The sequence below is a fragment of the Ictalurus furcatus genome, chromosome 10 (genome assembly GCF_023375685.1).
Source record: "Ictalurus furcatus strain D&B chromosome 10, Billie_1.0, whole genome shotgun sequence".
NCBI classification, from domain to species: domain Eukaryota; kingdom Metazoa; phylum Chordata; class Actinopteri; order Siluriformes; family Ictaluridae; genus Ictalurus; species Ictalurus furcatus.
The window spans coordinates 28,431,008-28,445,569 of NC_071264.1; the positions used below are offsets into that span (position 1 = coordinate 28,431,008).

General features: G+C 40.9%; 1 protein-coding gene across 1 annotated transcript in view; it reads left to right on the forward strand.

Moving 5' to 3' along the window:
• Positions 1–14,562, forward strand: part of cpne7 (copine VII) — a 58,994-nt gene that overhangs the window by 30,112 nt on the left and 14,320 nt on the right. The window contains exons 9-10 of the mRNA XM_053634574.1: positions 5,204–5,263; positions 6,526–6,659. Of these exons, the coding sequence (XP_053490549.1) occupies positions 5,204–5,263; positions 6,526–6,659 (194 nt within the window). The remainder of the gene's footprint in view (positions 1–5,203; positions 5,264–6,525; positions 6,660–14,562) is intronic.

Genomic DNA, 14,562 nt, shown 5'->3' on the forward strand with positions numbered 1-14,562 from the left:
ATTCATCCATCCAACCATCCATCCATACATCCAACCATCCAACCATCCATACGTACATTCATCCGTCAATACGTACATACATACATCCAACCATCCATCCAACCAACCATCCATCAATACGTACATACATACATCCAACCATCCATCCACCAATACGTACGTACATCCAACCAACCATCCATCAATATGTACATAAATACATCCATCCAACCAACCATCCATCAATACGTACATACATACATCCAACCATCCATCCACCAATACGTACGTACATCCAACCAACCATCCATCAATATGTACATAAATACATCCATCCAACCAACCATCCATCAATACGTACATACATACATCCAACCATACATACGTACATTCATCCATCCAACCATCCATCAATACGTACGTACATACATCCAACGTACATTCATCCATCCCACCAACCATCCAGCCATACATGCATCCATCCATCCATCCATCCTTTTTTAAATGTTGGTCAGTTATACAGCTACGGTTGTATACCTGGGTTTTAAAGCAGGTTGGATTATTGTCTGTGTTTAGAGCAATTTCACTGAGCGCGGGATCAGCCGTGATACAGCGCCCCCTGGAGCAGAGAGGGTTAAGGGCCTTGCTCAAGGGCCCAACAATGGCAGCCTGGCAGTGCTGGTGCTTGAACCCCTGACCTTCTGATCAGTAACCCAGAGCCTTAACCACGGAGCCACCACTGCCCCAACCATTTTAGCAGCGTTTGATAGACACTGTTCATCTTCACACGATACATTAATAAATGAATGGCTTTAAACCACAATACATTAAGCAAATAATTAAAACCATGCAACAACATTAACATCAACTGCAAATGTGTCCTCTCAGAAACTCGTTGGCTGCAATTTCGTCCGTTTTTGGTGTCTTCGCCCTCTTCCGCACGCATTCCACGTCGGAGCGGGACACATTTTTTCTCCAACCAAATCATTAAAGCTGACAAATGATATGATGGCATATGATGGCGCTTGTCTCAGACGACTGGGCACTCACAGGTGCTGTAGAGTACCTCACTGACGGACACTAATGTGCACCTATACTGAAAACAATTTAACATTTCTCTCACCTTAACATTTCTAAAAGACATTCCCAGTGCTGTGTTTATATTAGCCCAACGGTATGACTGTAGCTAGTCAGGGGGTGGCGGATATGTCAACTAGCCTAACTTCACTATCTCTCCAAAACCTGGCTGGTACATATTCAGTTTTTCATCTTCGTCTATGTCCAAAGTCATAGTAGTTCTGTACGTTGTTTTTTCTTCTTTTTTTTTTTTTTTAGAAATACTTCAGCCAGATCATGGCATATCATCTTTAAATGTCAACTTTTGCTGTTCGCTTTTGGCCTCTGAAGGAGCGTTACGCCACGCGTGACGTCAGGCTTAACAAGCGGATTAACGTTGCAATTTCCTTTAAGGAAAACGTGATTTTAAGTGAATTATTTGCATTTAACCTAAAGAAAAACCAGATTCACACATTACAGGGCCGTATTCAAAGCGTGCACAGTGAGGAATGGGACTGTATTAAAGACCTCCATTGTCAAATCTAAGACAAGTCCAAGACCAGGACTAGCTGAGACGGAGTCTTAAGGGGGTCCAAAGTCAAAGTCAAGATCGAGCTCAAGTGAATGTTAAAACTATAATGAATTCTGAAATGACTCTGACACTCGTAGTCAAGTTCCTGTTAAAACAGTTAGCACTTTCTGAGTACACGATACTCGATACCAAAGTTGATACCACGGTGTGGTTATATTATATATATATATATATATATATATATATATATATATATATATATATATATATATCTGAATGGCGTTATATATCTGAATGCATCGCCTGAATGGCGATGCATGGAGGCCCATTAGGAGGTAGTTTATAACATTGCAATGCATTAGCGTCATTAACAAATAACTGTCTATCGCTAACATTACATGGAGCATAACGTTAGCTGGTTTCACGGCTACGATGCCAGCTGTCTCAAACATAATATAGGACCCGTCTTTCAGGTGCTTCACCAAATTCCAGGTGTTTCCTCGCTTTGTTTGAAATGAACGATAGCAGCGGTTGCACACCGGCAACCGATACTACCTTTCCTCTCAACGAGCTTTCCTCTCTCTACCTCTCAACGAGTCGGGGCGGAGCTAAACTCGTCGCCATTTCTGTAGTTTTTCCCGTGTGCTTGTAGGCGTTCTTCTTCTTCTTCTTCTTCTTCTTCTTTACCACTTGTGGACCGACTAAAACGCTTACGCGTATTTGCTGCCCCCTTCAGTTCCGGAAGAATTGCAACCTCGGTACTGTCTTAACCAACGGTACTAATGCTACTGCAGAACAACAAGTACCGTCACGTTTTAAGAATGTTGGTACCGACTTGGTATCGGTTCTCGTGACATCCCTACTATATACTTAAAATTGCATTTAATTGAACTTCAAGATGGAGACAGAAAACCATTGAATCCTTTTCAAGGCCAAGCCTTGAAACTAGTTGGTGTTACATTCATCATGGACAATTCTCCCCCAGACTGCCAGAGGGCACCCTCACTCACATTTTTGAATTTCTTCTTCTATTGTCTGTATCACTTCCTGTGTTTGTGCACACTTGTTTTGTGTTCCATCTAATTAGTTCCCCTCTATAAGTTATGCCATTTGCGTCCCGTTTGTATGTATTGTTACTATTATGGTGTGTTTGTATTGTGAGTAGCTTGCTTTTATTTTGCCCTAGCCATTTGTTTTAGTTGTCTTTCATTGCTTGTTTTTATTTTAGTTGTGTGTTTAATAAAGACTGTCTGCACTTGCATCCACCTCCCTCGGATTTGTTCCAGTCGGCTTCATTCATGCATCGTACCAATGATTCGGCTGTTTTCTAGAAGAAGGAACTACTTCCTGAATGATGCGAAAAGACAAGACACGTTCGTTTTACACACTCTCTGTTGATATCAAGTTCATATTTGGCAAGACCATCATCCAAGTTTAAGACGATTTGAAGAAGGCTTTATTTGTCACATACGGCGCCCTCCAATAATATTGGCACCCTTGGTAAATTTGAGCAAAGAAGGCTGTGAAAAATTGTCTTTATTGTCAAACAAAACACAGGTTTTTCAAAAAACATCTTTGGTAAATATAGGTGTGCAACAATTATTGGCACCTTTTAGTCAATACTTTGTGCTACCTCCCTTTGCCAAGATAACAGCTCTGAGTCTTCTCCTATAATGCTTGGTGAGGTTGGAGAATACATGGCAAGGGATGTGGGGTGAAAACCTGTGTGGTAAACTGTGGGGTGAATACCAGCGTGGACCTCGAAATTTGAAGGATCTGGAGAGATTCTGTATGGAGGAACGGTCTCAGATCCCTCGCCATGTATTCTTCGCATATCCCAGTTTGTTAGAAAGTTGGGGTCAGCCATGATACAGCCCCTGGATCTGAGAGGGTTTAGAGCATTGCTCAAGGGCCCAACTGTGGCAGCTTGGCGGTGCTGGGGCTTGAACCCCCGACCTTCTGATCAGTCACCCAGAGCCTTAGCCACTACTGCCCAATTCTAAGAAAATGTCTCAAGCTCTACTGTGGATTTAACGACAAAAATGCGCCCATCACTTTTCAGACCCTAGACACATTATGCAAGAGATACATATGCCTGGAGTATGAGGCATTTCTCAGTTACAAATGATTCTGACCTTGGACTTAAGTGCAGTATTCTTGGACGATATCGGCTCTTGAGCGAGGTGCTGTATTAAGCGATTTTAGCCTTAAACCCTCACTATAGACGCTCAAAGTGTGGTCCTAATTTAATGAACGTCAGGGATCAGTGGACATGGGACTTTTGTTTCCTCAAAGCAATTACATTCCAAAAACTTTAATAAGGTCAAAATAATTGTCTTGGTTGCCATAGAGTATTAAACTCGAGGGAGCCTGTAGACTTAACATTCCTCACTGTCATAACTCCACACCTTTCTTATTACTTCTTATCACTATAATTACCGAATAATAAACGGATAATAAGCGGGGCGGCTGTGGCTCAGGTGGTAGAGCGGGTTGTCCACTAATCGTAGGGTTGGCGGTTCGATTCCCCACGTGCCTCCACATACCGAAGTGTCCTTGGGCAAGGCACTGAACCCCGAGTTGCTCCCGATGGCAAGTTAGCGCCTTGCATGGCAGCTCTGCTACCATTGGTGTGTGAGTGTGTGGGTGAATGAGACACAGTGTAAAGCGCTTTGGATAAAAACGCTATATAAGTGCGCCATTTACCATTTGGATAGATCAAGGGGTAAACTATCATGCGTATTGTATCATGTTGTATATTTCAGTACGAAGCTCTCGATTTGATAGATCTGCGTATCAAACAATACATTTGACAGACTGCGTGATAAAGTCAGCTATTTGTCATAAAATATCGCTTACATTATGTGAAGTGTAATAAACATCTAATCTTAATCAAGCCCACACTCCTTCTTCTGAAAAAGTTCCCGACTGATTCAATCCACGTTCAAGATCCACCACATGGTTGCAGATGATGAGAGATGAGACTTCTCTTTGTATAGTGAAGAGCGCAGGATTCAAAAACATGTTGGAGCTACAGAGAGCTGCGTGACTTCAGACACGCCCCCTTGAGACACCAGAACACACCAGCAGAGCTGTGTTTCCCCCTGTTCACCAAATTGGGACCAATTTGAAACATGGTAGCGGATGGAAAGTCTGAGAAACATGAAACAATCTGTCGCCTTTTTCCCGTTGTTTTTTCTTTCTGTGTGTGCTGTCTGTTTGTCTGGGTTTTTTTTTTTTTTTTAAATGTAGTTAGGGTGGAAATTCTGCCGAGACCTGGCAACCCTGCGCACCAGTGAAAACTTAGAGAGCTAATGATGTTAAATGTCAGATTTTGTTATGTTTTAAGACTCAGTGGAAAACTAAGACACACAAAATGTATGGTAATGAATTTGAGTTGTGTTTATCATTCGTTGCGACGCTAGTTTTTAAAAAAAATTTTTTTTTAACCCATATAGTTTAACACTGATCATCATGTATCAGGCAACATAATTTAGATGTCAATTGTACCCATGAGTCATACAATCCATTGCAGTAAAATAATTGCCAGCGTCCGCTCTGATATCTGACTGCTTTGCTGTTCATCTCACCAGGTCACTGTGCTCTGAGATTTACGCTGAGCTCTCTGTTTCACAGCTCCACAGAGTTTACTCCTTCCTGGACTACATAATGGGAGGATGCCAGATACACTTTACAGTAAGTACCGTGCCAAATGCAAATGCAGGCGTGTTCCTAAACAATGAAGAATCCATTCTCTGCTTGCTAATGCATGCATATTTCTGCACCCCGTGTCCTGTTCTGCATCGACTTTTCTCATCATATTCAACTGCTCTACTGACTAAACACTCGCTATATCACATTGTCAGATCATCCTGGCTGGCTCGCTTGCACCTTCGGTTTTCCCCAGAGTGCGAAAGTGAGTCATTGTTGCTCGAAAATGTCCTGCTAGAGGCAACGGCATGAATGAATTAAAATCTCGACCGGTCCACGGAATCTCAATATCAACCACGCCTAGAGGATGACAGTTGGGAAAATTAATGAACAAATGTTAATGAGTACATATTAATGCAGACTTTCACGCGGGATGAAAGTTGGTAATATAATATAAAATCGTTTATGTTTTGGTGTGCCAAAACATTGCCGCCTCACGGCTCCGCAGCTCCAGGGTTCCTGGTTCAATCCTTAGCTCAGGTCACTGTCCATGTAGAGTTTTGTATGTCCTCCGTATATCCGTGTGGGTTTCCTTGAGGTTCTCCGGTTTCCCCGCACCTCCCAAAAACTCGAAATTGCCCCAGGATAGGGCTCGGAATCCACCGAGCCGCTTGAATGAATAATTTATATTCTTTTCTACTGCGGAGTTGTTGAATTCTTGATTCTGATTGGTTGGATTCGTTTCTATAACAGCAGCACTGACAGTAGTTCAGCTTTAAATCACAGGCTTATATTAATGCGCTACTAATACCTCATCGTTTCTGAGAATTGTTGGCAAGTTGCCGTGGTGTAAGAGGAATAACAGATTGATTGATTGTACCGGCATGACATGGAGGGTTTTATTCTTTACTTTATTTGGGTTGCATGGTATGTGACTAGTTGAGTGGTTAACATTAACTTGGAAATGCTGTCTTTCCGTTTTACAATTTAAAGCAGATCTGAACTTGCTTTGAATTCTACACCCGTGTCGCATTTTCACATTTAATGCTACTCATGTATAATTAGCAGCGGTTCTGCTTCTCGTACGGCTTCACTGAAGGCACCGAAGCCGTGTCGCGGCTGACTAATTGGACTTTCCGAGACAGACTCTATTACGTACGTAAGAGACAGTTTTCCTACAGCAACACTCGCTCATTAGAACTTATTTACTGAGCTTGAGCTCTAAAATAGGACCTGGCAGTGCCTTCCCGTGTCGCTTTATGTTCAGAACGTGAACAGGATGTCTGATGATGCGTCTCTTCCTCCAGGTTGCCATCGATTTCACGGCATCAAACGGAGACCCCCGCAATAGCTGCTCCCTCCACTACATCAACCCGTACCAACCCAACGAGTACCTGAAGGCTTTGATAGCTGTGGGTGAGATCTGCCAGGATTATGACAGGTAATCCTGACTGGTGTGCAGGAAAGGGCTGATCCAAAAAAATGTGTGGAGAAATAGATTTTCTCACGTCATACCGTATCTTAATGTGAATTTACCGCGCCGTCCGTCCTCGTCTGAGCCTGAGCGATTCAAACCGGATAAGAATTTTTCAGTGATGGGCTTGAAGGATGATGCAGAGGAGACCTGTACAATTTGGTTCGAAGACTAAGCGGCTAATTTACTCTGATTTAGTCAGGATTAGTAAAATAGTCGCAAGTAGATTCATTTATCAGTGTATGTAATTAGCACATGTAAAAAAAAAAAAAAGCACATGTTCTTAATCTAAATAGAAAAGTGGAATTACAGGCTTGAGGAGAAAGCTGTTCTTCTGCATGATCTTTCATGCACGCAAGTACGCAAAGAATTTATTATAAAGTTCAGGCGATTCTTATTGTTGTTATTTGTTATGCCATTACTACTCTAACTACTTTTTAAAAATTTTTCTCACTGAAGTTGTGCGAGACATGACTTCTTGGATATTTGTATTATTTTTATTTAAATGATAATTTCCTGTCTCCGGCATGTCATTAGAATTCTTGGAGTTGCTGTATTCATGCTACGCTCATTTTGATGCAGACTCCGACACCAAGATTAGTATGACAACGTCCAATACAGAAAATAAAATCGCTAATAGGGTGATGCTTTCCGTGAGGAGATGTTTATTTGACATTTATGGAAGGAGTCTCCGGTGTCAGTGCTTTGAAACAGTCGGAGGTAAAGCGACATCTTCAGGACAGAGGAGTTTAACGTGACAATCTGCGTGTGAATCTTCACTTGTAATGTCTTAAATGCTAACAGTCCTGAAGACACATACTACATATATATATATATATATATATATATATATATATATACAGTCAACATTTTTTTCAGGAAATATATTTCCACTGAGGTTATTCACATGAAATTTTCACCATACAGCAGTATTAACTCAAGAAATCTGGAAATATAAAGAATTCACAACATTAAAGTCCATAAATAAAGATATATGCGTAATAAAGTGGAATGACACGGGAAAAAAAGTGTTGAACACGTTAACTGAAATTTATTTAATACTTAGTGGAAAAGCCTTTGTTTGCAATGACAGCTTCAAGGCGTTTCCTGTATGAAGAAATTATATACAGTGTTCTCCACTAATATTGGCACCCTTGGTAAATATGAGCAAAGGACGCTGTGAAAAATTGTCTTTAATTGTTTAACCTTTTTGATCTTCTGTTTAAAAAATTCACAAAAATACTCTGATTTCATGGATATCAGACAATTGCGAAGACACAACACGGGTTTATCAAAAAAAAAAAAAAAAAATCTTGCTAAAATATAGGTGTGCGACAATTATTGGCACCGCGCTGATTCCGGTGGTAAATCTCTGTGTTTATAAAAGTACATTTTATATATATGAAATTTGAAATACGTTTCAGTTGTATAAGGTTGATTGTCACATAAAAATTAATTGCATTGTTCTAACCATCAAGACATATAAGTATATATAAGGCATAACTATAGTGTTCAGTTGTTGAAGAGGCACTATTCAAAAAGTCGTGAATTTCCCATCCTTTCTGCAACAATGGTTAGAATATCAGGGCAGTCCAGAACTCTTCTCATAACTCCTTGGCAGCGAACATAGGGCCTGTTCGTTGCTGACAAAACAAGATTAAGTGAAACAACCGATATGCCCATCAAGCTGGAGGAGAGGACTCGAGGGAAATATCCAGTTAACTCGACTAGAAGCTCTGTTGGTATTTTTGCGTGGCAGTTTGTTTCTCTGCTGCACTGCATGCTGTGCTGCTTCTCTCACTGTCAGAGCTGTTGGCTGATGAGCCCCGAGCGTCCTGACAGGTTGTAAAGGCGTCAACGGGCCGTCTGATCGGATGACAGGCCATGCACAAGCCTGTTTTTTTCTCCTCTGGGCTCTGTCCTAACAACAGCCCATGTGGCACGTAACCTTGCCAGCCGCTGGAACTCGGGATGGTCCCCGTGCCAACCCAGCTTATTAGAGACTTCCAGCCTTGACAACACTCATTCCCACAGGAGACTGATCCGTATTAGTGCCGAATTCAGACCGAATGCATGGCTGTGTTAGTGTCTCAGTTAGGAAGGTTGGTTATTAGAGCTGAAACAGTGAGCTGTGTAGCTGATTATCGTTTCCTTCTGTGTCTCTTGATTCAGATGTTCATCAAAGTGCTGGTCTCACAATGACTATTTAGAGCCTGCGATTTACGTCAGTGTGTACGCCAGGAAAGTTCCTTGTGTTCAGATTCAGGCTGCGCATGCAGTTGATTTTCTGTGTGCGTCATTCAGCTTATTAAAATCAAAAGCGTGCAGCTCGAGTCTTAGGGCTTACGAGATTTTTCTTAAATAGAAGTGTCCGAGACAGGATTTTGGAAGCACAAGCAATTGATTTTTCTTTGCCGTCGAACGCGATACAACGTGGCATAAAAGCAAGAGACCATTTTAAAATGAAAAAATAAATAACAAAGTAATGATGATGTTGATGATGATGATGATATACAGTCGGATTGACAAGGTGATAAACATTGAAGTCAAAATTGAATTGGAGTCTAGTGGGTTGTCAGTATATTGCTGCCTGGATAGTCCTAGCTGTAATTTTCACATAATCAATGCAAATTCTGGTTTTATTTTAACGCTATGGCTTCCACTGTCATTACTTGACGGTTCGAACAATAGCACTCGATCCAGCGCGTCCGGTTATTTCGCATTTTATTTTTTCCGATCGTGCGCCAACAGTGCATCGTGCTCATAAACGAATGAAGCCATGACTTATTGATGAATACGAACGAGCGTGGTAACTCCTCGCTATGTGCACTTAACTCGATTCTCAATACGTACCTAAATCGAACATCAGTTTAGTTTGGTTTGAGGTTTACTCAAACTTATCGAAGCTGTAAATTTGGTGTTTTTCTCATTTGAGCTGATAAAACCAAACAAGGATTTAAATCACAACACAAAGCATTGTCTTAATGCCTTCTTTATTTAAAATAGAATCAGAGTTCAGAAGGTAGAAAATGAAGGTTGAAATGAAGCCCTCTGGCATTGGCCTCCTACGCTGTGTGTGTGTGTGTGTGTGTGTGTGTGTGTGGGCTTCTCGCTCGAAGCTGGTTCTGCCACACACACCAGGTGAGAACCTGCAGATAAATATGGTGCTGCTTGTGGGATGGAGGAATCGTTTGCCCCGGAGCTGCCCACATGCACAACACAAAACAAGTGAGAATGAGATGAGACAAGACTGTCCGGGAAAATCTCCATATTTATCAGCTTCTCATTAGCAGCCCTGTGGCTTTTTCTCTCTCACAGCTGGTTCTGTGAACTACAGACATCACACGGCCTCCAGAGGAGGAAGCGCGATACGTCAGTGCCTTGATATCACACGTTTCCGCTGTGCCATCAGTCCCACTGCACAAATCAAAATAACACTTCTTGGCAACGTTACAGCGAACGGACTCGATTTCCATCCGGTGATTCATTCTAATAAACACTTCTTCGTTAAGTGAAACAATGTCTCCCAAAATCGTGTCAAAGTCGCTGATGACCCTGAAAAAATTGTGATTCGACAAATACGAACGGTAGGGGTGCCAATAATTTCAAAGCCAGCGTTGCGCAGCGGAAAACTGCACCGCTTGAGCAAAAACAAAATGTTGGACAAATTGGAGAAACTGAACACAGGTAGTAACATTTAAATAATAATAGCTCTCAAAAATGTCAGAATTATTGACACCCCTGTTATTTGGCTACGGGAGAGGATTCTCCAAATTGTAGGAGTGGCAGTCATTTTTAAATCAGATAAAAACTGCACAAAACAAAATGTCGGAGAAGTTGGAGAAACTACAGTGCTGCTTGAAAGTTTGTGAACCCTTTAGAATGTTCTATATAGCTGCATAAATATGGCCTAAAACATCATCAGATTTATACACAAGTCCTAAAAGTAGACGAAGGGAACCTAATTAAACAAACGAGATGAAATATTATAGGCCTACTTGGTTATTTATTTATTGAGGAAAATGATCCAGTGTTACATATCTGTGAGCGGTAAAAGTAAGTGAACTCCTAGGATTAGCCGTTAATTTGAAGGTGATATTAGAGTCAGGTGTTTTCATTCAATGGGATGACGATCAGGTGCGAGTGAGCGCTTTGTTTTATTTAAAGAAGAAGGATCTGAGTCTGAACTTCACAATACGTGTTTGTGGAAGTGTATCATGGCATGAACAAAGGAGATTTCTGAGGACCTCCGAAAAAGAGTTATTGATGCTCATCAGGCTGGAAAAGGTTACAAAACCATCTCTAATGAGTTTGGACTCCACCAGTCCAGAGTCTGATAGACTGTGTAGACATGGAGGAAATTCAAGACCATTGCTCCCTTCACCGGAGTGGAGACCAACAAAGATCACTTCAAGATCAAGACGTGTAATAGTCTGTGGGGGCAAAAAGGAACCCTGGGTAACTTCTAAGCAACTAAAGGCCTCTCTCGCATTGGCTAATGTTAACGTTCATGAGTCCACCATCAGGAGAACACTGAACAACAATGGTGTACATAGCAGGGTCGCAAGGAGAAAGCCACTGCTCTCAAAAAGAACACTGCTCTCCTTCTGCAGTTTGCTAAAGATCAAGTGGACGAGCCAGAAGGCTAATGGAAATGTTTTATGGACGGATGAGACCAAAATAGAACTCTTGGTTTAAACGAGCAGTGTTATGTTTGCAGAAAGGAGAACACTGCATTCCAGCATAAGAACCTCATCCCGTCTGTGAAACATGGTGGTGGTAGTATCATGGTTTGGGCCTGTTTTGCTGCATCTGGACCGGGACGACTCGCCATCATTGATGGAACAATGAATTCTGAATTATACCATCGCATTCGAAAGGAAAATGTCAGGACATCTGTCCATGAACTGAATCTCAAGAGAAAGTGGGTCATGCAGCAAGACAACGATCCTGAACACACGAGTCGTTCTACCAAAGAATGGGTGAGAAGAATATGGGTAATGGTTTGGAACGGCCAAGTCAAAGTCCTGACCTCAATCCGATAGAAATGTTGTGGAAGGACCCGAAGCAAGCAGTTCATGTGAGGAAACCCACCAACATCCCAGAGTTGAAGCTGTTCCGTACTGAGGAACGGGCTGAAATTCCTCCAAGCCGATGTGCAGGACCGATCAACGGTTACCCCGAACGTTTAGTTACGATCATTGCTGCACAAGGGCGTCACACCACATACTGAAAGCAAACGTTCACATACTTTTGCCACTAACAGATATGTAATATTGGATCATTTTCCTCCATGAATAAATGACCAAGTATAATATTTTTGTCTCATTTGTTTAATCGGGTTCTCGTTATCTACTTTATCTGATGATGTTTCAGGTCATATTTATGCCGAAATGTAGAAAATTTCCTCTTACAAATACAATTCTTACAATTCTTCTTCTAGAACTACTAATCCTTTCTCTCCAAAGCATGTCAAAATTGACACCGCTACTGTCATCCTTGAAAACTCACGATATCCAGCAATAATCAGCAATAATATTCAACCAATATTAATTGCGGGAGTGCCAAAAATTTTGGAATCATAAAAAGCGTGTACTACTTGAGGGAAGCAGAATGTTGGAGAAATTGGAGAAACTGGATTTCTCCAAGAACATGTCAAAAATATTGACGCCCCGTTGTCATCTGCGAAAAAATGTCATTTTAAATTAGTAATCGTAAAAATTCTCCGAATTGAAGTCGCAGAGGATTCAGCCCATAATTTCGAGACCGGCATTATGCAGAAATTGCACCTGAGTAAACCATGATGCTTATAAGCCATAGTGTTAAAATAAAGTACAACAATCCAGTAGTCCTCTTACATTTGATATCAATATATCACTTACTGTGTGTGTTTTATTTGATATATATTCATCTCTGCTCATTTTTAGGAGAGGTGCCAATACTTCTAGAGCTGACTGTGTAAAATGTAAAAATCAATAACATCGATTGCTTTTGCAATCTCCTCGGCAAATTAACATCGATTCCACGATTGCAGGAAAGTAAATTTAATAAAAAAAATAAAAAAAACTGACAGGAATATGTGGAGTCATATAATATTACAGGAACATGTACAAATGATCTTTAAATGCAATATTTATGGAAAAAAATTTGATACATTCTCTTCCCAGTTTAGAGTGCTGCCCTTTTTTCTTTTTTTTTAAAAAAACTATTTTTTTAAGCTAAAAATACATGCATTTATCTATTAAATAATACATTATCCCATTTTATTTCCCAGTTTCTTTGCTGCATTTTGTCCTGAAAATGAGTAACAGTGCTGAGCTTTTTAGGGTAGAATTAGCGAATACACCAACTAGCGTCCATGCTAAGGGTTAGCCTTATCAGCCAATATCAAAGTATCACTTAAAATAAACAAAAACGAGTGAGAGAACCTTTCTTCTCATGGTCTTCGGGAAATCGGGACGATGCAACTTCCTGTTGAATTTGCGACTGGTGGAATATTCCAAATATTTCACAGGGGTGAATGTGTTCAGGTAATCGAGTTGAGGGAAACTACATGGTACATTTCTCATCATCTATAATTGACGACTCGTGAAAGAGGCACGAGATGGATTCATGCGTTTCGTGGCAAAATAATTCGATTTCTGAAGTATTGTAATCATTGTTTTTCCACGGTACGTGCCGTTATAGTGAGTGACTGGCAAAAAACGCTGTTTTCTAAGTGCTGTAGATTTGGCAGGATTTGGAGCGGGTGACGCCTACTTAAAAAAAAAATATATATATAAATCATTTCAACATGCTAACAGCATTTCCATTGTTTTCCATAAGGTGAACGGCAGCTAAAACAAAAGTCTATAAACACACGGCTTCATTAACCAAACACAGGTGCGCCCATTCATCCATTACCGCACTCGTTCTCCGCGATTCTTTCTCACGTCTCACATTCACAGCTCGGATTTGATCGCGCCCTTGCCGCCACATTATGCATTTCATGAATGGTTTAAGGTATTTATCTTAAACGTGCGCGTAGGTTGTCTTTACCGTTGTTTAAAATGTCTTTTCCTGGGACCCCTAGTGGCAGAACAGAAAAGTGTTCGCCGTGTCATCCTGAGAAATTTGCATCCTGGTGACTCCAGAGTTATACCTGGCCAGAAGCCAATGGGAAACCAGCCAATTGTGGGCATCGGTGAGCTCATGTATTCGGAAGAGGGTCGATAGTGCGTTCCTTCGAGTGTATTACACTGCCCTGTGATGCAGCATGAGCAGCAGTTTAAAAAGACGTCTTCGTCTGACTTCGCGTGCCTCGGAGGTAGCACGTGTTAGACTCCACTCTCCACGGTTGGTAGCTGTTGTATGGTAGAAGAGAGCTAACTAGTGGGTGGGAATTGGCACATGACCAATATACTGGAAATTTTATTTATTTATTTTTTTTACATGTAATACCACATTTACAATTACTGTAAAAAAACAAATGGCACCCCAATCGTTAAATCACCCTTTCATTCTTTACAGAAACAAATATTGTAAATATTCTAATATTTGTTTATAAACAAATATTTCTTTTGGCCTCCGGTGGTCTGACATACAAAATAACATGGAGTAATTTCATTTATAATCATGAAAATGGCTAGAAGCTCATTTAATCTTATTCCATACAAGCAATAACACTTAAGAGAGTTTTGTCATTAAAGAATAACGAGGAAGAACGTAAATATCATTAAAATATGATTATTGGCCGATTAAGATTTCGTTCATTCATCTCCTGTGTGATCTCACGTAATGGACGTTTTAATAGGTATACAGGGGTGTGTGGGAGTGTTGCTGTGTGAGTGTGTGTGTGTATGCACATATACACATGTATATGTGTGTCTCT